At 39.6% G+C, this 24,613-nt stretch overlaps 1 protein-coding gene across 1 annotated transcript in view; it reads left to right on the forward strand.

Moving 5' to 3' along the window:
• The window catches only part of DGAT2L6 (diacylglycerol O-acyltransferase 2 like 6), a 33,752-nt gene extending 16,827 nt beyond the window's left edge, over nt 1-16,925 (forward strand). Inside the window, exons 2-7 of the mRNA XM_025982836.1 lie at nt 11,787-11,897; nt 12,429-12,499; nt 12,862-13,066; nt 13,702-13,876; nt 16,127-16,338; nt 16,771-16,925. Coding sequence (XP_025838621.1) covers nt 11,787-11,897; nt 12,429-12,499; nt 12,862-13,066; nt 13,702-13,876; nt 16,127-16,338; nt 16,771-16,925 — 929 coding nt within the window. The remainder of the gene's footprint in view (nt 1-11,786; nt 11,898-12,428; nt 12,500-12,861; nt 13,067-13,701; nt 13,877-16,126; nt 16,339-16,770) is intronic.
• Nucleotides 16,926-24,613: the final 7,688 nt, after the last annotated feature.

Genomic DNA, 24,613 nt, shown 5'->3' on the forward strand with positions numbered 1-24,613 from the left:
AAAATAAAAAATTTTTAAAACTCTCACCAGGAGGTTATGTAGACATAGGCAAGTTGATTCTAAAACTTATATAGAAAAACAAAGGAATTACAATAACTAAAACAGTTTTGAAAAAGAACAAAATTGGAGGAATCACACTATCTGACCTTAAGAATTGGCATAAACTACAGTAATCAAGACAGTGATGTATTAGCAAGGGATAGATCAATGGAACAGAAAAAAGAGTCCAGAAATAGACCTACACAAATATGACCAATTGATTTTTTTATATTGACATAAAATCAGTGTATAACATTGTATAAGTTTCAAGGTATAACATTATAATTCACCATTTGTATTCACTATAAAATGATTACCATCCTAAGTCTAGTTACCATCTATCACCATACAATTGAGCCCTTTCACCCACTTTGCCCACCTCCCAACCCCATTCCCCTCTGGTAACCACCAATCTTTATGAGTTTATTTTTGCTGTGTTTCTTTGTTTTGGTTTTTAGATTCTACACGTAAATGAAATCATATGGTATTTGTCTTTCACTGTTGGACTTATTTCACTTAGCATAATACCCTCTAGGTCCAGCCATGTTGATGCAACTAGCAAGATTTCCTTCTTTCTATGGCTGAGTAGAATTCCATCATATATATATGCTGCATCATTATCCATTCATCTTTCCATAGACACTTAGGTTGTTCCCATATCTTGGCTATTGTGAATATTGCTGCAACAAACATTGGGGGGTGCATATATCTTTTTTAATTACTGTTTCGTATTCTTCAAATAAATACCCAGGAGTGGAATAGCTGGATCATATGGTAGTTTTATTGTTAATATGAAGAATCCTCATACTGTTTGCTATAGTGGATCCACAAACTTACATTCTCACCAACAATGTACAAGTGTTTCCTTTTCTCCACATCTTCTCCAACATTTGTTATTTCTTGTCTTTTTGATAATAGCCATTTTAACATGTATGAGGTGGTTTCTCATCGTGGTTTTGATTTGCATTTCCCTGATGATTGGTGATGCTGAGCATCTTTTCATGTATCTATTGGCCATCTGTATGTTTTCTTTGGAAAAATGTCTTTTCATATCCCCTGCTCCTATTTATATCAGGTTGTTGGTTTTTTGTTAAGTTGTATGACTTCTTTACATATTTTGAATATTAACCCCTTATATCAGATTTATGATTTGTAAATATCTTCTCCCATTCAGCAGGTTACCTTTTTGTTTTATGGATGGTTTTCTTAACTGTGCAGAAGATTTTTAACTTAATCTAGTCCCGTTTGTTTATTTCTGCTTTTATTTCCCTTGTTTTCAGAGTCAGATAAAAAAATTGCTAAGAACAATGTCAAGGAGCTTACTACCTACGTTTTTTTTCTTCTAGGAATTTTATGGCTTCAGATCTTACATTCAAGTCCCTAATCCATTTTGAGTTAAGTTTTGGGTATGGCGTAAGGTCTAGTTTCATTCTTTTGCATGTGGCTGCCCAGTTTTCCTTACATTATTTATTGAAAAGACTTCCCCTTTCTCATTATATATTCTTGACTCTTCTGTCATAAATTAATTGATCATATTATGTGTGGGTTTATTTCTGGGCTCTCTATCCTCTTCCATTGATCTATATGTTTTTATGCCAATATAATACTGTCTTGGTTACTATAACTTTGTAGTATAGTCTGAAATCAGGAGCTCGATACCTCCAGCTTTATTCTACTTTCTCAGGATTGCTTTGACTATTTAAGATTTTTTGCAGTTCCATACAAATTTTAGAATTATGTGTTCTAATTTTGTGAAAAATGCCATTGGGATTTTGATAAAGATTGAGTTGAATTTGCAGATTGCTTTGGGTAGTATGAATTAACATTTTAACAATGTTAATTCTTCCAATCTATGAGCACAGACTATCTTTCCACTTATTTGTGTCTTCTTCAATTTCCTTTATCAGTGTCTCATAGTTTTTAGTGTACATGTCTTTCACTTCCTTGGATAAATTTATTCCTAGGAATTTTTTTTTGAAGCAGTTGTAAATGGGATTGTTTTCTTACTTTCTCTTTGTGATGGTTTGTTCTTGGTGTATAAAAATGCAACAAATTTCTGTATATTGATTTTGTTTCCTGCAACTTTAGTGAATTCATTTATTGGTTCTAACAGCTTTTCGTGGTCTTTAGGGTTTTCTATGTATAGTATCATGTGAGCTGCAAATAGAGTTTTACATTCTCCTTTCTTTTAAAAAAAAGAATATTTATTTATTTATTCGAGAGAGACACAGAGAGAGGGGGAGAGACATAGGCAGAGGGAGAGGCAGGATCCCCTCGGGGAGACCGAAGTGGGACTCGATCCCAGGACCAAAGGCAGATGCTCAACCATTGAGCCACCCAGGCATACCTACTTCTTTCTTTCTGATTTGGATCCCTTCCCTTTTATTTCTTTTTCTTGTCTAAGTGCTGTAGCTAGGACTTCCAATATTATGTTGAATAAAAGTGGTGAGAATGGGCATCTCTGTCTTTTTCTTGATCTTAGCAGCTTTCAGCTTTTCACTGTTGAATATTATGTTAGCTGTGGGTTAGTCATATATGGCCTTTATTATATTGAGGTACATTCCCTCCATACTCACTTTGTTGAGAGTTTTAATTATAAATGAATGTTGAATTTTGTCAAGTCATTTTTCTGGATCTATTGAGATGATTGTGTGATCTTTATCCATTTTGTTAGTGTGATATATCATGTTGTTTGATTAGTGGATGCTAAACTAAACCATCCTTGCATCTCTGAAATAAATCCCACTTGATCATGGTATCTGATCCTTTAATGTATTGTTGAATTTGGTCTGCTAATATTTTGTTGAGGATTTTTGTGTCTTGTTCATTAGGGAAATTGGCCTGTAATTTTTTCCTTTTCCTTCTTTTCTTTTCTTTTCTTTTCTTTTCTTTTCTTTTCTTTTCTTTTCTTTCCTTTTCTTCTTTCTTTCTTTCTTTCTTTCTTTCTTCTTTCTTCTTTCTTTCTACCTTTCTTCTTTCTTTCTTTTGTTCATTTGTTTATTCTTTTTGTAGTGTTCTTGTCTGGTTTGAGTGTCAGGTTAATTCTAGTCTCACAAAATGAGTTTGAAGTATTCTCTCTTCTTTAAATTTTTGGAAGACTTTGAGAAAGATAGGTATTAAATGTCCTGTGAATGTTTGGTAGAATTCACCAGCAAAGCCATCTGATCCTAGTTGTCTTTCTGTAATTGACTTCTAGTTTCATACCGTTGTGACTGGGAAAAATGCTTGATATGATTTCAATCTGTAAATTTATTGAGACCTGTTTTGTGGCCTAACATGATCTATCCTGGAGAATGTGAACTTGAGGAGAATGTGTATTCTGCTGCTTTGGGAAGTTCTGTATATATCTATTAAGTCCATCTGGTCTCGTGTGTCATTTAAGGCTGTCTCTTTATTGCTTTTCTGTCAGGATGGTCTACCCATGATGTAAGCGAGGTATTAAAGTCCCCTACTGGGGCATCTGGTTGGTTAGGTTGGTTAGTTGGTTAGGTGACTGACTCTTGGTTTCAGCTCTGGGTGTGATTTCAGGGTCATGAGATTGAGCCCCATTTAACCGACTGAGCCACCCAAGCACCCTTATAAATATTTCTTTATCAATAGATTCTTAATTTAAATATTTAAAAAATATTTTAAATAATTTTCAATCACTAAGAGCTGCAGACAACATGTGCTGCTATATTCTGGAATGCCCTCTCAGGAACCTGCAGCCACAGCTGGCAGATCTCACTGGTACTGTGGGCCACTCCTGCAGCAGAGGTTGGTCACAGACAATTCAGGGCTGTCCTTACTGGGCCATCAAAATCAGGCCACATTCCAGAGCTCCCCACTCTGCATATCAATCAGGTGTCATGACATTCTCTACTAGTGGCCTTTTAAAGACCTACCTACCTGTAGTATTCAGCAGGGCCAGGACCCCCATTTTAGAAATGGGAATTCAGATGACCTATGAAATGCAATTAATTCCCAGGACAACTATGGTGATCCAAAAACCCAGGGTTAGGCAGAATGGATATATTCTTATTCAAAAAAAGGTAACAAAGACAGTGGTTGTGGTGGCAGAATACACTTGTATGCATCTCAAGTCAAGCTCCAGCTGTTCCAGGCCCCCGTTGCTGGGCTTTGATCTTTTGCAATACTTTAAAAAATACTCCATGCAGTGTGCTGAGCAGCTGAAGTACTTCTCATATATTTGCTCTTAACAGAAAAAAAATATTTTAACTTCATATTAGCTTTTTAAGAGGTTAATCTGCTACCTTTATTATACATTTGCACTTATCAGTAGATTTTTATGTTTGTATGTCTTCATGTTCCTAGTTAGTGCCTTTCTTTTCAGCTTAAAGAAATCCCTTTAACATTTCTTGTAAGGCCAGTTTAGTAGTGATCAAATCTTTTAATTTTGCTTGTGTAAAAAACTCTCTATCGCTCCTTTAAATCTGAATGACAACCTTGCCAGGTAGAGTTTTCTTGGTTGGATGTTTCTTCCTTTCAGCACTTTGGTTTCTTTTATTTACTTTTCTCTTTTCACTGAAGAATAATTAACATTCAGTGTTACATTAGTTTCAGGTGTACAATAGAATGATTCAACAATTCTATACATCATCATCAAGATAAATGTATTCTTGATCCTTTTTTAAAAAATATTCTTGATCCTTTTTATCTATTTCACCCCACTCCCTGCCCATCTCCCCTCTGGCAACCACCATTTTTTCTCTGTATTTAAGAGTCTCTTTTTTATTGGTATCTTTTTGTTTGTTCATTTGTTTTGTTTCTTAAATTCCACATATGAGTGAGATTATATATTTGTCTTTCTCTGACTAACTTATTTCTCTTAGCACTATACCTTCCAGGTCCAGCTATGTTACAAATGGCAAGATCATGTATATATACACATTTACATATAACATCTTCTTTATCCATTCATCTATGGATAGACACTTGGGTTACTTCTATTATCTTGCCTATTGTAAATAATGCTGTGGTAAACATAGGAGTGTATATATCTTTTCAAATTAGTGTTTCTCATTTTTTGGGGGGTGGGGTAAATGCCTAGTGGTGGAATTACTGATCATATGGTAATTTTATTTTTAATTTTCTTTTTAAAAAAGATTTTATTTATTTAATTGAGAGTGAGCAGAGCTAGAGAGAGAACACAAACGCTGGGGGGAGTATGGCAGGACAGAGGGAGAGGGAGAATCAGACTCCCCACTGAGCAGGGATCCTGATGCAGGGCTCAATCCCAGGACCCTGGGATCATGACCTGAGCTGAAGACAGCCACTTAGCCAAGTGAACCACCCAGGAGCCCCTATTTTTAATTTTCTAAGAAACCTCCATGCTGTTTTCCACAGTGGCTGAACTAATTTGCATTCCCACCAACAGGGCACAAAGGTTCCTTTTTCTCTACATCTTTGCCAGCACTTTCTAATTCTTGTCTTCTGGATTCAAGCCATTCTGACTGGTATAGGGTGATATCTCATTGCGGTTTTGATTTGCATTTCCCTGATTATTAGTGATGTTGAGCATCTGTTCATGTGTCTATTGGCCATCTGTATGTCTTCAGAAAGATGTCTGTTCATGTCCTCTGCTCATTTTTTTATTTGGGTTATTTTTTGGTACTATGTGAGTTTTTTTAATATATTTTGGATATTAACTTATCAGATACATCATTTGCAAACCTCTCATTCAGTAGGTTGTCTTTTAGTTTTATTGATGGTTTCCTTTGCTGTGAAAAAGTTTTTTATTTTGATGTAGTTCCAATAGTTTATTTTTGCTTTTGTTTCCCTGGCTTTTGTTTCCCTAATATGGTGTATCCATGTCCATGTTCCCTGGGGAGTGCCTCTGTATCCTCAGCATGTATGACATGCAGAAGAAGACAGATCTAGAAAAATGTTTCTGTGACTCATGTTAGAGACATTGTTGCCTGTTCTCTTCTAGGACTTTGATGGTCATGTCTCACATTTAGGTCTTTAATCCATTTTGAGTTTATTTTTGTGTATGGTGTAAGAAAGTGGTCCAGTTTCATTCTTTTGCATGTAGCTGTCCAGTTTTCCCAGAACCATTTGTTGATGAGACACTTTTCCTCCTTATATATTCTTGCCCCCTGTGTCATAGATTAACTGACCAAATAGACATAGATTTATTTCTGGGCTCTCTATCCTATTCCATTGATCTATGTGTCTATTTTTGTGTCAGAACGATACTGTTTTGATTACCACAGTGTTGTAGTGTATCTGGGATTGTGATATCTCCAGCTTTTTTTCTTCTTTTAAAGATTACTTTGGCTATTCTGTCTGCTTTTAATATTCTCTCTTTACTTTTTGTCATTTAATTATAATGTGTCTTGGTACACACCTCTTTGAGTTCATCTTATTTGGAACTCTGCTTCTTGAAGCTGTCTGTTTTCCTCCCTAGGTTATGGAATATTTCAGCCATTGTTTTCTCTAATAAGTTTTCCACTGCTTTCTCTTTCTCTTGTCCTTTGGGACCCATTTAATACAAATGTTAGTCTGCTTGATATTGTCCCATCAATCCCTTAAGCTATATTCACTTATTTTCATTTTTTTCTCTTTGCTGCTTGATGTTAGTTTTTCTGCCCTGCGAAATTAACTGATCCTTTATTCTGCTTTACCTAGACTGCTATTGAACCCCTCTACTGTATTTTCCAGTTTAGATACTATATTCTCCACCTGCATGACTTCTATTTGGTACTTCATTGTTTTCTATCTCATTGTTGAAGCTCTGTGCTTGTTCTTACTTCTCAAGTTCAGTGAACATCTTTATGGCCATTACTTTGAATTCTTTATCAGGTAGATTATCTCCATTTTTAAGGTTTCTTTTCCTGAGGTTTTTTCTTGTTCTTTCAGTTGGAACATATCCCTCTGTCTTCAATTTGCTTGACCCTCTATGATTGTTACTATGTAACAGCTATTTCTCCCAGTCTTGAAGAGTGGCCTTGTGTAGGAGATTAAATTTATCATTTAGCTTTTCTCTACCTTTTGGTTGTTTCTCAGACCTTTGTAATTGTTTAAGTAGCCTGAGTTATTCTCCATAGATTCCATTTGTTGAGGGTATGCAACACCTGTTAGTGTTCAAGAGAGAGATATCTCAAACAGTTTAGTTTCAGGCTAATTATAAGCCAGATCCTCAGGCAACAGTTTTTAAGGTAGGTAAATATATACAGTCTTGTGAGTCTACAGTATAAATCCTGCTGACATCCAGACAAGAAGCTCTGGAGGTGTCCCCTGGACAATAGTTGCAAAAATTGTGGCTTTAGACTTTAAGCTCCTTTCTGAGTGGTATTAGCCAGCTGTGGGGAGGACAAGGGAGGGCACTAATATGGTGTCTCCCTGTCCATATTCCCTGGGGGGTGCCTCTGTAGCCTCTGGATGTATGGCAAACCTAAAGCCTGTCTCTCAGGCTGAAGCTTCAGAACAAGGAAATAAGACTTCTTCACATGAAAAGTAGGAGTTTGTTTCAGTCTGCTGTTTGTGCAGTGCCTTGTGGGTGGTAGCCCGCCAAAGACTATCTCCCCAATTTATTTGGACTCATGGGACCCATAAATACATTCCCCCTGGCCACCAGAGTCAGGTACTCAAGAGGTGTCCTTTGTATGGGCTGCATGTGCTTGTTGGCTATAGCTTGGTGGGCCACGACTATAGCACGTGGGGGTGGGGCACTTGGCCAGCCCAGCTGCAGTGGGATAGTCTGCACTTGCAGTGCATGGGGCAAGGGTGGCAGTCCTACTGGAGCTAGCAGGCTAGGGATAGGGTGTGAAAAAGTCACCTGCTAGTGCCAATACCAACAGAGCAGAAGAACTAAAAAATGACACCCACAGGTGCCTCCATCTTTGAAGAGCATCCAAACAGGTTTCTGTTTCTCTAGCAGATGCTTTAAGATTAATAAATGAGTTTCCAAGTGACTTTCAAATGATTGCTTTTGTGTTGGGTCCTAGGGCAAGTGGATCTCCTTTTAAGCGTGAATTTTCTATTTCCTAGTCCTATGGTTCTCCTTGAAGTAAACCCTGTTGGTTTTCAAGACCAGACACTTCTGGTGCAGTTCCCAAGGATTGGGAGGCCTGAAAGGAGGGACAAACTCCTCACTCCTCAGGGACGAGCTCCAGATTATGAGACACCCTCCCAAATGTGGGTTACTGTTCCTGAATGTGAGAGTTTCTTGCTAGACTATATCAATGTGGCTTTTTATCCTTTGTTGTGGAGGCTCTGCTCAGGTATCTTTCAGGGCCTTTTCAGAGGAAATTGTTCCTTGTGTAACTGTAGAGTTGCTGTGTTCATGGGAGAAGATGAGTTTAAGATCTTTCTATACCACATCCTGAACCCTCCTATGGCCAATGGATCTTTGAGAAAGATGCAAAAGCAATTCAATGAAAGAAGGGCAGTCTTTTATTTTTTTTAAAGATTTTGTTTATTTATTTCAGGAAAGAGAACATGCACACAAGCAGGGGGAGGGGCAAGAGGGAGGGGCAGAGGAGAAGAAGAAACAGACTCCCCACTGAGCAGGGAGCCCAGATACAGGGCTTAATCCCAAGACCTTGAGATCATGACCTGAGCTGAAGGTAGTCACTTAACCAACTTCAGGCACGGCTGAAGGGTAGTCTTTTAAACAAATGTTGGAACAACCAGATATCCATATGTAGTATATGAACCTTGGTCAAAACCTCACATCTTATTAAAATAATTAACTCAAAATGAATCACAGACATAAATGTAAAACACAAACTGTAAAACTTTTAGTAAAAAACTTAGAAGAAAACCTCCATGACCTGAAGTGAGGTAAAAGGTTCTTAGATTTTTACATTAAAAGCACAATATATAGGGCAGCCTGGGTGGCTCAGCGGTTTAGCGCCACCTTCAGCCCAGGGCCTAATCCTGGAGACCCGGGATTGAGTCCCACATTTGGCTCCTTGCATGGAACCTGCTTCTCCCTCTGCCTGTGTCTCTGCCTCTGTGTGTGTGTGTATCTCTCATGAATAAATAAATAAAATCTTTAATTAAAAAAAGCACAATATATAAAGGGAAAAAATAATAAATTTGACTTCATCAAAATTAGAAGCTTTTGCTCTAAGAAAGACCGTGTTAAGAGAATGAAAAGATAGATACAGACTGGGAGAAAATGTTTGCAAATCACATATCCAACAAAGAACTTGTATCCAGAATGTATAAAGAACTCCTAAAACTCACCAGTAAGAAAACTCAAACGACCCAATTGAAAAATGAACCAAAGTGAAATAGACACCTCCCCAAAGAGGATACAGAAGGCAGATAAGCACATAGAAAGCTGTTAAGCATCATTAGATATTTGGGAAATTAAAATTAAAATTTGAGATGCCACACTACACATCTATTAGAATGGCTTGGCCATCTTCAATACAAATTAAATTAAGAGCCTGCCTTATGTAAACCTCTTCCTTGATAATCCACACTAAGATTTCTCACTTGAACACAGACAAATTTTTGGAAGCATCTCCTGGTGTCAAGGCCGTAATATCTAAGGGAGGGTCACATATACATATGCACAAAAGGTTGTTCTTTATCATTCTTGCCTCAGATAAGTTTGCTTTCTGTCATAGAATTCCTTGTTCCATGAGATTTAGCTCTTCCACCTTTGGCCTCCGTTTCCCTTATCTCTTTATTTTTTAAAAAAGATTTATTTACTTATTTATTCAGAGAGAGCAAGAGAGAGGCAGAGACACAGGCAGAGGGAGAAGCAGGCTCCACGCAGAGAGCCCGACCGTGAGACTCAATCCCGGATCTCCAGGATCACACCCCGGGCTGCAAGCGGCGCTGCGCCACAGGGGCTGTCCTCCCTTATCTCTTTAAATCACCCTTCTGTCACTGTGAGTGACACCAGTGACACTCAAACAGGCTGCATCTGGCAGGCTGGTCCTCAAAGGACATTAATGGTCTCCTGAGGTGTCACACCTGCAGTTCAAATAGATTCCACAAGGGGGATGGTGTTTATGGAAGTACAGCTCTTGGCTAGACTACCCTTAGAACTTGTGTATAACTGAAAGAGACCAGATATTAGGTACATAATCCATCTATGATTTTTAAATAGCATCTATTTAAAAATAACACAAATGCTGCCTAAATACTAATCATTTAAGTTAACCCATTATTGAAAAGAGAAAACATTTATTTTTCAGTCAATCTGTAGATGTTTGCTAAACACCTACTGTGTGCAAGGCACTGTTCTAAATACTGGGGATACAAACTAAATTTATTTGGAGCAAGATATAAAAGAAATTATACATTTAGACTACCTTTAATTAATAATGATTCTTGCTGAGTTTTGTTCTGAAGCTTACCTGGCAAATTTACTCTCATGTTTTATGAGGGTCAGAGGTAGCAGGACGTTTATCAGTGGAAAGCTTCCTGTGAAATTCCTCCCACCACTATTTCCTATTTCATTAGCATGATTATAACAACCATCTTAGCTAGTTCTTGCAGAGAGAATTCAGCCGATCACTAAGGTTTCTTCTACTCCATAACATGATTTTTTAAAGAAAGGCCCATTCCATCTTTTTCCTGTTTTTTTTTTTCATCTATGTCCAAAATGCAAGAAACAAACCTGCTGCTAAGTAACTCTTGAGTTTCTTCCCCTTCTTTGGAAATTTCATCTACCTAATGTGGTTACCTGGCCAAATAAGTCATTCCTTAAGCTGGGTCTTTTTTCATTCACAATATGTGTACTTAGCCCCTCTTTCCCATTAGTGCAGATTATTTTATTTTTTAAGATTTTATTTATTTATTTATGAGAGACACAGAAAGAAAGGCAAAGACATAGACAGAGGGAGAAGTAGGCCTCCTGCGGGAGCCCAATGTGGAACTCCATCAAAGGACCCCAGGATCAGGACCTGAGCCAAAGGCAGATGCTTAACCACTGAGCCACCCAGGTAGCCCATGAATGTAGATTTTTAAATGGGATTTAATTCCCACTGCTGTGAGATGTATCATGTTTACATTTCAAAGTCTACTGTGACCCTTTGCTAAAAGAAATAATATTCCCCTTTCTAGATTTTTGAGACATTCTGAATGTGACAAAACTGAACATAGGAAAGTGCTTTCTAAATATGTGTTTTCTTCTCAGCATCAGCCTGTATACAACAGGCAGCCCTCTTCACTAGTATGTACTGAAAGCAGTTCCACAAAGAAAGGAGGGTCAAGGGACACCTGGGTGGCTCAGTGGTTGAGCATCTGCCTTTGGCTCAGGTTGTGATCCCGGGGTCCTGGGATCAATTCCCTTATCGGGCTCCCCACAGGGAGCCTGCTTCTCCCTCTGCCTGTATCTCTGCCTCTCTCTGTGTGTCTCTTATGAATGAATGAATGAATGAATGAATGAATAAATAAAATCTCCAAAAAAAGAAAGAAAGGAGGGTCAAGCTTTTAGAAAGGAATTCCTGAAGTCTCAGAAATGGGATGTCAGCCACTGGTTCAAGGTGCTGTTCTTGCCAAGCAGTGCTGTCATTTGACCCCAGCTGAGGGCCTGCTCTGAGAATATCATGGATATGTTGTTTCCTCAGTTAAGATCTCAGCCATCAAAAAGGGACCCAGGTCCAGGGACTCAGAGTACAGCCTGAACTACAGCAGAGCTGGAAGAGGTTGTGACGGGAAAGGGAGAGAAGGGTCTCATATCAGCCTTGACCTGCTCCTTCTGTATAGAGTGGATATGGCAGTTAAAGTTATATTAAACTTGAAAGAAACCAAAGGAAACTGATTTTGTTTCCCCTCAGGAGCGATTCCTGTTTTGCTTATACCCTACTTTCTGGTGTTCACTAAATTATGGATCTTGTCTGTGCTCACCTTAGCCTGGCTTGCCTATGATTGGAATACCCACAGTCAAGGTATGAGACAAGGGAAGTGTGATGGTCCCTGTCTGTGCAAAGGATGGAACCAAAGGGAGAGGTAAATGGAGGGAGAGAGTGGGAGAAGAAGAGGGAGAAAGGATAGGAAGGGGAAAGAGGGGAAAGGGAAAGGAAAAGAGTTAGGAAGGTGGAGGGCTGGAAAGATGGAAAGAAGCAAATAGGTGTACAGGGAAGGAGACAGAGAGAGGAGAGCAAAGATCAGCAAGAAAAAGAGATCTCATCTCTCCCAGGCTTCTGAGGAAGGATTAAGAGGTTTCAGGGCAGGTGCCCTCAGTTTTGGGACATTTACCTATCACTTTCCTGGCTGGCTCCAGGGAAGCAGGGGTCTCCTATATTTTTTGGGGGGTTGGACTCAGGGACAGAGCCTACAGCACTATGTTCTAGAGATATGGAAATGTGAAAAGGGGACTTCTTCTGTGACCTGAGGACTATAGGAAGAACCTTCTACCTCTGAGAGATGTTTGAGAGATTGTAGCTCATCTGCTCTTTCCTTCCCTTCTGTACCCACAGGTGGTAGGCGTTCAGCTTGGGTACGTAATTGGACCCTCTGGAAGTATTTTCAAAATTATTTCCCAATAAAGGTAACCACTCTTCCTTTTGGTGCTCTTGGTTCCTGTTGCCCAGACTTTCCCTCCCCACTCAGCGCCATGTTTTCAAAGGCTTTAGTGGCCAGCAGTGAAAGTCAAGTCCCAGAAGCATAATGCAGAGTAGGCATATAAGATAGATGGGCAGGTGGGGAGATGAATAGATAGCAGCCTTTCTTCACAGTGGCAAACTCTCTGAGCATCATAACCCCTGGCAATCCTCTGACAGTGATGACATCCCAATGAACAGAGATTTGGGGCTCCCCAAGGGAAACAGAGGCTATCTGCTGGTATCTGGGTCCACATGTCCTCTCTTCCTTCTTCCTATCCACCACTCTGACTCAATCTCTCTCTAACAGCTGGTGAAGACTCATGACCTCCCTCCCAAACACAACTATATTATTGCCAATCACCCCCATGGGATTGTTTCTTATGGTGTGTTCATCAACTTTGCTACTGAGGCCACTGGCTTTGCTCGGATTTTTCCAGCCATCACTCCTTCCATAGGGACCTTGGAATGGATTTTCTGGATCCCCATTGTGCGAGACTACGTGATGTCAATGGGTGAGTATAAGAAATCATCCCATTCTCTGGCCTACCTCAGACCTCCAACCCCAGTAAGCACTGACAGTCCACATCTCATATCTTGATGGAAGAAGACTTAGTAAAAAATGAGTCCAGAACACACAAAGCCAGTAACAAGGGTATGTGGCCATGCATCAGGTTCTGTCTAAGATCTGGGAGGCAGGGTTTAGTTAGACAGTAGGATAAGTTACAGGCCTTTATAAGAGTTGCCAAGAATCCTTTCAGAGGAGGAAGCAGAGGTCGAGTTCAGGATCAAAGCCAAAGTGTAAAACAGAAGGTTGGTGGTGGCTAGTGGCTAGTCCTGATCACTCCTGAGGGAGAGAACTCTGGACAGTTTCTAAAGCTGTAAGACTGGGGAGAGTGGATAGTATTGATCTAAGAGGCAGCAGGTAGAGGAATTCAATGTAGTATCACAGATTCCCCACAAGACAAACAGCTGACCCTAAGGACCAACCTCAGGCTAGGGCTAACCCAGGATGTGGAGGTCAAAGACAGAAGAGTGGAAACAATAGTCAGGGAACAGAACTGTCTCCAGCATGAAGAGCCCAGAGGAACCCCTTTCCCAAATCTCAGGCATCAAGTTTGTTATGCCACTTGACTCTTTGGTTTCACAGGTGTGTGCCCAGTGAGTGGCTTGGCCTTGAAGTATTTGCTGACCCAGAAAGACTCAGGCAATGCTGTGGTTATTGTGGTGGGTGGAGCTGCTGAAGCCCTCTTGTGCCGACCGGGAGTCTCTACCATCTACCTTAAAGAACGTAAAGGTTTTGTGAAGTTGGCACTGAAGACAGGGTGGGTCCCCAGGTTCTGGTGCCCTATTGTCAGAGTGCCATAGGTACTCTGTAGCACCTCTCCAGAATGGCTCCCTCCTTTGGAAACCTGTTAGAGGGGGCTCTCTCTTTACTCTGATTGCTTCCCTCTGCTCCTTTGCACTGTCTTAATGGTGTTTGAGCCTCCAGATAACATTTGTAGGCATTTTTTTTACTTGAAGTTGGAGAAAGAACAATGGGAAAAGACTTTTATCTTCTGCCCATTAGTCTAGTAGGCTAGGGGTCAGGGGAAGTGGAACTTTGTTTTCAACTCACTAACTGAGAGGTCCAGAGAACCTACCCAGGACAAGGAAGGCATTGTGCTGGGGCTGGGGGATTGCAAAAATAAATAAGACATGGTTATTGTCCCCAAACAGCATATAATCTGGTTTGATAAATAGAATGCATTTGTTCAGCAGTTAGTGAACAACTACTGTGTGTCAGGCATAGTACTAGGCATTGAGGATATAAAAATAAATGAAACCTGATCCTTGCCTTTAAGAAACTGACAGTCCCATGGGAACAATAGATATGCACACATATAATTACAAAATATATCTAGAAGCCAACGACTTACATCTCAGTTGTAACCCCCCTGGTTTAAATTAGCATCATCTCTCCCCTCATTATTACAGTCTCCTAATGCTCTGCCTGCTTCTTTCCCTGCCTCCCCCACATCCAAGAGTCTACTCTCAACTGTAGCCAGGATGACTTCATTAAATGTGAGATTGTGTCACTACCCCCAAATGCTCCAATGGCTCCAATTTCACTCTGAGCAAAATCCAAAGTCTTTACAAGGGCCTGCAAAACCCTGAATAATCTAGTCCTTAGCAACCCCTCATCACCCACTGCTCTCCCCCTTACTCATTCTATTAGGGCTACAGTGATCTTACTGTCCCTCAAACAAGCCACAGGCTCCTGCCTTAGGGTGCTCTAGCTGTTCCCTCTGCCTGGAACACTATTCCTCCAAATAACTGTTTGGGTCATTCCCTTACTTACTCCAGATATTTGCTCAAATGTTTCTTCTCAGGAAGTTCTATCCTGACCATCTTGCTCTATTTTTTCCCTGTTGTATTCATCATCTTTTTATATATCATTGATTTTATTTATATATGTTTTGTTTGTTATTATTATTTACTGTCTTCCCCCAAGAAAAGATGCAAGATATTTTTAAAATCTATTTTGTTCACGGATGTGTGACAGTGAACAGGGCTAGGGCTTTATACAGTGCTGATGCACAGAAAGAGCTCAATAAACATTTGTTGAATGAATGATGTGCTATAATAGAGTTATGTACAAAGTGCTATGGGAACAACAACTGATGGGAAAACTTTCACTCCAAGTAGAAGTTTCATGAGTGAGTGACATTTGAATTGTGAGCTAAAATATTAGTAGGAGTTGCCAGCCAGACCAAAAGGGAGAAAGGACTCAGGAAACCTACAACGTATCAGGCACTATGTGAGGCCCTAAAGATCCAAAGATGAATGACAGATTTCCCACCTTTGATCAGCTTGACAGACAACTAGGAAGTCATATAGGTAAGGGGATGACTCTAATAACTGAATTAGAATAGTGTTAGTGCGGAGAAAGATGAGCACTAGATAAAGAGTACCTAATTCACATTGTGGGGGAGGGAATTGGAGGTAGTCAAAAAAGTTTTCTTCAAGAGATTGAAATTGGAGCTAAGCATTGAAGGGCAAAATAGAATTAGCCATGTGAAGACAGAAGGAAGGCATTTCTGGCAGAGGGAGCAGAATGTACAAAGAAGCATAGACAAGAAACAACTTGGCACACTTAGTATGGCTAAGCAGATTGCAAGAAAGGGGTGGGGAGAGGAGAAGCTAGCACAAAAGCTAGAGCACAAAAGCCATGGCAAGCAGCATGATATAAAGTGAGGATCTCTGGAAGAGTTTTAAAGAGAGGAATGACAGGTCCAGATATGCAGTTAAGGAAGATCACTCTGGATGCTGGGTGTAATGACGACAGTTAGATTGCCTAAGATTAGTTTCTTTCTATCATAAGACAAGGTGCAGCAGCTCCCCTGCCCCACCCCGCCCCCCAAAAGGTTCAGTTAAAAGGGTGGGGCATGGCAAGAATGAAACAAAAGCTGAAGATGTTTGGGTACTTGGGTTCTTGTCCTATGATAGGGAGATTGGAAAGGTTTCACACCTTGGAGAGGATTTTGCTGGGGGGGAGCTCCCTGGAAGAGTTAATACTTCTCCTTTCTTTGCAGAGCATACCTTGTCCCTTCTTATTCCTTTGGAGAGAATGAGGTTCACAATCAAGAGACCTTCCCTGAGGGCACATGGATAAGGTTCTTCCAAAAAACCTTCCAGGCCACATTCAAAAAAATCCTGGGATTAAATTTCTGTACCTTCCATGGTCGGGGCCTCACTCGAGACTCCTGGGGCTTCCTTCCTTTCAATCGGCCCATTACCACTGTTGGTGAGCTTTCCAATACCTTTGGACCACCCTCGTTGTTGATTCACCCCACCCAGGTCATCCATCAGTCCAGGAGGCCTAGCAAACAGCTGGGATGGGCAATGGGAATTCCAGTAGGATTGGCTGAGGGCAGGGTGGGCAGGACAACTAAACAGTAAGAGTTGTGGCCATTTAATAGCTCCCATGAGACCAGTTTTATTCACAAACATTCCTTCATCACTCTTCTGAGCCTTCTTCTCATTCTCATCAGCATGCATGAGATAAGGTATTTGGAGAATGTGGGATGGAAAGGAGCTAGAGCAGCAAGAAAAAACAAAGGAAAGGGAGGGGACACAGATACTGAGTTTGATTGAGTAATGTGGCTCCCTCTGAAGGATGGGTAATTTGAGTTGGGGAGGGGAGGCTCTGATGCTTATCTCTTCTCTTTTCCCATAGTTGGGGAGCCCCTGCCAATCCCCAAGATTAAGAGGCCAAACAAGAAGACAGTGGACAAGTACCATGCACTCTACATCAGTGCCCTGCGCAAGCTGTTTGACCAGCACAAAGTTCAATATGGCCTTCCTGAGACCCAGGAGCTGACAATCATATAACAGAAGCTATATATCCCCCACTTTAGAAATCAGAGTCTTGGGATGCCTGGGTGGCTCAGCGGTTGGGCTTCTGCCTTCGGCCCAGGGTATGATCCTGGAATCCTGGGATCGGGTCCCGTATCGGGCTTCCTGCATGGAGCCTGCTTCTCCCTCTGCCTATGTCTCTGCCTCTCTCTCCCTGTATCTCTCATAAATAAAATCTTTTTTAAAAAGGAGAAGAAATCGGAGTCTTGTGAATCCACAAGTCTTTTTTTGTCCCCTGACTCCAACCAGCTCCCTGATCAAAGGAATGAGAAGCCAAAGAGCACCAGGGCTCCTTCCTCCCAAGCCTTAGCAGCACCATCAGTATGTAGATTTAGGCTTAGAAGACTTGTTGGGAATAGGAATGATTTGTTTCCTCCACCTCCTTACAATTTGGGAAATACAACAAGGTAAACCAGGGACCTGACCTGTAGTTCCTGATCCAAGTAGAAAGGATTCCCTCAGTTGTGACCCAGTTATACACTGGCAAAAATTTTTACATGTAGTTATGCTGTCTCTTCTATAAATATAAAGGTCTACTCCTGAAACCAGTATTACACTATATGTTAACTAACTATAAATTAAATAAAATTTTGGGGCATTTGGGTGGCTCAGTTGATTAAGCATCTGCCTTCGGCTCAGGTCATGATCCCAGGATTCTGGGATCAAGCCCCTTGTCAGGCTCTCTGCTTGGCAGGGAGTCTGCTTCTCCCTCTACCTCCCCCTGCTTGTGCTTTCTCTCTCACTCTCTCTCTCTCAAATAAATAAAATTTAAAATAAATAAAATTTTGAAAAAAAAATAATAAAGGTCTAGATACATAAAACAGGCTTTGACTAGTTTCTTTTGGGGGGGGGCTGGATACGTTATACTTTATTGATGGTACATGACAAGGTAGGGCTCCCCAAGCCCCTTCCTTTCCTCAGGGGTTCTGGATGTAAATTGGAGGTCAGGAGATTCTCAGTATGTTGGGGGATTAAGTCGGGGCAGGGACTCCCCAGCAGCTGAGGGCCTCTCTCTTCCTCTTGTTCTTGCTGGGGCTGATGGTCCAGGAGGCCTTGGACCATGAGGCCCACCACCCGATTGCTGTAGCTGAATTCATTGTCATACCAGGAAATGAATGAGCTTGACGAAGTGGTCATTGAGGGAAATGCCAGCCCCGGCATTGAAGGTGGAAGAGTGGGTGTCACTGTTGAAGTCGCATGAGACAACCAGGTCCTCAGTGTAGTCCAGGATGCCCTTGAGGGGATCCTCCAATGCCTGCTTCACCACCTTCTTGATGTCGTCATATGACTAGTTTCTAATTACTGTAGTTCACTACTGGTCTTCCCTCAAACCCTGCCAGGAAGCTGGTCTGTGGAGAGCCATTTTCCTCTTCTTCATCCATCCTTTATACTTCCTCTGACAAAAAAGGTGAGGAAGAAGGACTGTAATACAGTGTAGGAGACAGCAAAACTGTGAAAATTGACATAGATATGCACTGAGTAGTCCATCTCTCCTAGACTCACGTACTCTTAGACTCATGTAACAATTCTGGGTCAGAAAGAAGGGAGCCATGAGGGCAGCCTGAGTGGCTCAGCAGTTTAGTGCTTCCTTTGGCCCAGGACATGATCCTGGAATCCCAGGATCGAGTCCCACAACGGGCTCCCTGCATGGAGACTGCTTCTCCTTCTGCCTGTGTCTCTGCCTCTTTATCTCTCTCTGTGTCTCTCATGAATAAATAAATAAAATCTTTAAAGAAAAGAAAAGAAAAGAAGGGAGCCATGAGACCAGGCACACACTGTGAGTCTACTTTATGTCAAGTACCTACTGTGTAATATGGATTATGCCATCATTTTCACAATCTTTGTCTCTTAATGCCAACACCAGCCTTGTGAGATTGAGGTCATCTCCATTTCTCAGTAGCTAAAACTCAAAGCAGTTAAGTAACTTGCCCAAAGTTACATTGCTTTGTATAGAATTAGCATTCAAACCCAAGTCTTGCTAATTCTAATCCAAAGGTCTTTCTAATATCAACCACCACACCTCCCATTCCTCATTTCCTAGAGACCTATTTATTAATCAGCTTAATTTTCCTAAATAAGGACCCATGATACCCCACTTAAATTAGTTCATAAGTGTGGGCAAAGTCATATGGATTTTATTCAGAGTGGACCCATGTTACACCTCAGGGAAAGTAATTTATTCATTAAAAAACTTTTATATCAATAGATTGGAATTGGGAATCCAGAAACAAACTCATACATGTGTGATCAAATTGAGTTTTGCCAAGAGTGCCAAGACAATTCAATGGAAAGAAAGAATAGTCTTTTCAATTTATGATTCAGGGCAACTGGATATTCACATGGAAAAGAATGAAGTTGGAACTCTACCTCATACCACATACAAAATTTAACTTGAAATGGATCAAAGACCTAAAATGAGAGCTGCAGCTATAAAACTATTAGAAGAAAACATAAGAGTAAAGTTTGCTGGCCTTGGATTTGGCAATGGACTCTTAGATAAGACACCAAAAGCACAAACAACAAATGAAAAAATAGCTAAGTTGGACTTCATTAAAATTAAACACTTGTGCTTCAAAGAACACTATCATAAAAATGAAAAGACAACCCACAGGAGAAATTTGCAAATCACATGTCTGATAAGAACATAGTATGCAGAATATATAAAGAACTCTTACAATGACAAAAAGCACAATTAAGAGTGAGCAAAGGGGGGTGCTTGGGTGGCTCAGGCACCCAATGTTGGTTAAGTACACAACTGGACTCTAGGTTTCTGCTGAGGTTGTGATCTCTAGGGTGCTCAGGGCAAGTACCATAATCAGTGGGGAGTCTTCTTGGAGATTATCTTCCTCTGCCACTCGCCCCTAACTTGCATGCAGGTGCATGCGCACTCTCTCTTTCTCTCTCTAAAAATAAATAGGTAAATCTTAAAAAATGAGTGAAGAATTTGAATGGAAATCCTTCCAAATAAGATATACAAATGAAAGAGTTCTCAAAATTTTTAATCATTAGGGAAATGCCAATCAAAACCATAATGAGATACCATTTCACACTCCCTAGGATGACTATAATAAAGGCAAGCAATTACAAGTATTAGTATTAATAAGGGATATGGAGAAATTAGAACCCTAAGGCATTGCTGTTAGGAATGTAAAATGGTGCAGCCCCTTTGTAATACAAGTTGGTAGCTCCTCAAAAAGTTAAATATGGAGTTAATGTAAGACCTAGCAGTCCCACTCCTACATATAGACCCCCAAAATTGAAAATACATGATCACACAAAGATTTGTACATGGATGATCATAGCACAACTATTTATAATACCAAAAAAATGAAAACAACCCAAAAGTCCATCAGTTGATGAATGAATAAACAAAATATGGTATATCTATACAATGGAATATTATTCAACCATAGAAGGAATTTCATTCCTTCTGATACATGCCACAACATGGGCAAACCTTGCAAATATTATGCTAATTGAAAGAAGCCAGAAACACAGGCTGTATATTACATAATTCCATTTCTATTAAATGTCCAGAATATGCAAATATAGAGATAGAGAGACATAAAGTAGATTAGTGATTATCAGGGACTGGGGGAGAGGGGAAATGGGAGTGACTGCTAATGGGTATGAAGCTTCTTTAGGGGATGATGAAAATGTTGTGGAATTAGATAGTGATGGTGGTTGTGCAACCTTGTGAATAATTAAAACCCACCATATTGTACACTTTAAATAGGAAAATTTTATAGTATGCAACTATATCTTGAAAAAGTAATGTTTAAGAAAAATCAGCCTTTAAAAAATGGTTTTATTTGTTTATTTATTTGAGAGAGAGAGAGAGAGAGAGCAAGAGACCACAAGCAGGGGGAGTGGCAGAGGGAGAGGGGGAAGCAGGCTCCCTGTTGAGCAGGAAGCCTGATATGGGGCTCCATCTCAGGACCCTGGGATCATAACCTGAGCCAAAGGCAGGCGCTTAACCAACTGAGCCACCCAGGTACCCCAAAAATCAGCCTTTTAATTTAAGGAAAAACATGTGAGTTGTATTAAAAGTTGTATAAAAGTTTAAAAATACACAATATTTTTAAAATACTTTTTTAAAAAATACTTTTTATTTTGAAATAATTGCAGATTCACAGCAAGGTGCGAATGTGGTCCATTGGACCCTTTACCCAGCTTCCCATGATGGTGACATCTTACATAATTGAGTACAATATAAAAACAGGAAATTGACACTGGTACAATACTATTAATTAGACTAGAGGCCTTACTCAGTTTTTACCATTTTTATGCACGTTCATTTGTGTATGTGTGTGTAAACTGACAATTTGATGTCATGTACACATTTGTATGATCCCCATGACCATCATGACATAGAACTGTTTCATCACCATAGAGTAACTATCTAGAACCTCACCTGTATAATCACACACCTCTGCCTTCATCCCTGTGCCCTGGCAATCACTGATCCATCTTCCATCTCTATAGCTTTATCATTTCAAGGATATTATATAAGTGAAATCATACAGCATGCTGTCCTTTGAGATTAGTTTTTTTCCTTAAACATAATACCCTTAAGATCCATTCAAGTCATCATGTATCAATAGTTCATTCCTTTTTGTTGCAGAATAGGATTCCATGGTCTGGATGCACCAGGTAGTTTAACCATTTACGCATTGAAGGACATCTGTATTGTTTCCAGTTTTTGGCTTTTACAAGTAAAGCTGCTATTAACACCCATGTACAAGTTTTTGTATAAATGAAAGTTTTGACTTCTCTGGGACAAATGCCTAGGAGTGCAATTGCTGGGGTATATGGAAATTGCATATTTAGTTTTATAGGAAACTGTCACACTATTTTCTAGAGTGGCTGTACCACTTTACATTCCCATCAGCAATATATGAAGGATTAAGCTTCTCTGCATCTTAGCCAGTATTTCATATTGTCACTCTCTTTTTTAATTTTAGCCATTCTGATACAGATGTAGTGATATCTCCTTGTAGTTTTAATTTGCATTTTTGATTTAGATCAATCTCTGTCGGCTAGAAATGCCTGGGGGCACTCACCTGGACCCTGACTACTTGTGGCTAGCCCATAGACATTTCCCCACTGGATTCAATGTCGTGGCTGGCCCAGTTTTTGTGGTTTTTATTATGATTGCAAGACACACCTCAGCAACAACCATCAGAGAACTTTGAAAAAACAAGATTTATTACTCAGGTTCCGGAGAATACACAGCACACCAGGTGCCACACAGTGAGGTCATAGGTAAAAATAGAAAAAGTATGCAGACTTGGGGTTCTGCCATTACTGGGATCAAGAGTGGGGAGCCTAGGGCTTCACAGGTTCATTCTTAATTGGTGAATTTAATATATCAGAGTGGGAATTAAAACTTGGGAAGGGAAAAGGAAGGTCACGCAATCAGTTATCCAGGTCACCAGGGCTTTCTAAAAGGGGAACCTTAAGATTGAGTGTCACCTGGCTCTTTATCTCACTGTGTGGCTGGTAATGTATTTATTTGAGATGAATGTCTTTGATATGGATGTTTTGGCAATAAAAAACTTAATGCCAGGCATTTATGTTACAATCCAAAAGCTAATTGTCAGGCACTTACACTACAATTGCCCTAATGGCTGAAGATGTTAAACATTTTTTCATTTGCTTATTTGCTGGCCATATATCCTCTTTAGTGAAACATCTCTTCACAACTTTTGCCCATTTTAGATCTTGACTGTTGAAAGTTCTTTATATATTCTAGATACTAGTCCTTTGTTGGATATATGGTTTGCAGATGCTTTCTCCTAGTCTGTAGTTTGTCTTTTTATCCTTTTAACAGGGTCTTTTACAGAGAAAATATTTTTACTTTTGACGAAGTTGAGTTTATCAAATTTTTTTAATGAACTCTATCAGTTTAGTATTGTAACTGGAACAAATTACATTATAGCGGCTTTCTCACTCTATAATATATGAGGAAAAATGCCAAATCAATTTTTAAAATTAAGAAAAGCCATAACTTAAGACTAAAATATGGTATTTTGACTTTTGACTCCATAACACAAAATAATCCAAGCAACAATTTTGACAAAAATATTAACTCTTAATAACATAAAGATAGAGTGAGATATCAAAGGAAAATATTTTTCCTGAGTAGAGTATATTTCTGGTTTAATAGCTACAGAAAGAGAACCCATTTGTTATACTATCAGAACTGGGGAAGGGGTTATCTGTAGAAGCATTAATGGAATTCCTGGCAAAGTTAAATGAAATCATTGAGGAGGAAGGCTACTATTTCCAAACAGGTGTCTAATATCAATGAAACAGGCCTTTTTGTAATCTTACACTGTCACAAATCTATAATGTCAAGACATACAAATCAAGCCTTGGCTATAAATCAGAGGTATTGAATTGTTAGATTCTTAGAGGAACTCAGCCATAAAGATTTCACTTAAATAGGAGAGCAAAGGGTCATTGTTAGAGATGCTCGAGAAATTATCCTACTCCAAATATTTGTCATGTGTCAATACATATCTTATTGATAACAAAAACTTTCCAGAAAGATGACTCTATTTTAAAATGCACTCAAAGGTCTTAAGAATAATAAAGAATGCCTATGTTTATTTACTTAAGGAATATTTAGCAGAAAAATATGATACCTTCATTCTGAAATTCGAGGACTTGTATTTTTGTTTTTTTTCAAAAATTCACATACCATATAATTCACCTTTTAAAATATACAATTCAGGGATCCCTGGGTGGCGCAGTGGTTTGGCGCTTGCCTTTGGCCCAGGGCGCGATCCTGGAGACCCGGGATCGAATCCCACATCGGGCTCCCGGTGCATGGAGCCTGCTTCTCCCTCTGCCTATGTCTCTGCCTCTCTCTCTCTCTCTCTCTGTGACTATCATAAATAAATAAAAATTAAAAAAAAAAATTTAAAATATACAATTCAATGATTTTTCATATATTCACAATGTACATCTTAGGCTAGCCCATGAGGAAAAATAACCCCAAAAGAAACATTTATGATGTAACGTTTCTATTTAGTGTTTTGTTTTATACAGTTAATGAGAGTTTTATAAAAACATCTACTTGATATTGCAGCAATGTCCACAATAGCCAAACTGTGGAAGGAGCCTCAGTGTCCATCCAAAGATGAATGGATAAAGATGTAGTCTATGTATACAATGGAATATTACTCAGCCATCAGAAACGACAAATACCCACCATTTGCTTTGACGTGGATGGAACTGGAGGGTATTATGCTGACTGAAGTAAGTCAATCGGAGAAGGACAAACATTATATGGTTTCACTCATATGGGGAATATAAAAAATAGTGAAAGGAATTATAGGGGAAAGGAGAGAAAATGAGTGGGAAAAATCAGACAGGGTGACAGAACATGAGAGACTCCTAACTCTGGGAAAAGAACAAAGGGTAGTAGAAGGGGAGGTGGGTGGGAGGTGGGGGTGACTGGATGATGGGCACTGAGGGGGGCATTTGACAGGATGAGCACTGGGTGTTATACTATATGTTGGCAAATCGAACTCCAATAAAAAATATATAAAAAATCAAGTTAAATAATGAAATAATATAAATCATAATTAAAATTTGAGAAATTAGAAAAAAAATATACTTGAATTTTATTTTTATTATTTTCATTACCAATTTTG

This window comes from Vulpes vulpes, chromosome X, assembly GCF_048418805.1.
Source record: "Vulpes vulpes isolate BD-2025 chromosome X, VulVul3, whole genome shotgun sequence".
NCBI classification, from domain to species: domain Eukaryota; kingdom Metazoa; phylum Chordata; class Mammalia; order Carnivora; family Canidae; genus Vulpes; species Vulpes vulpes.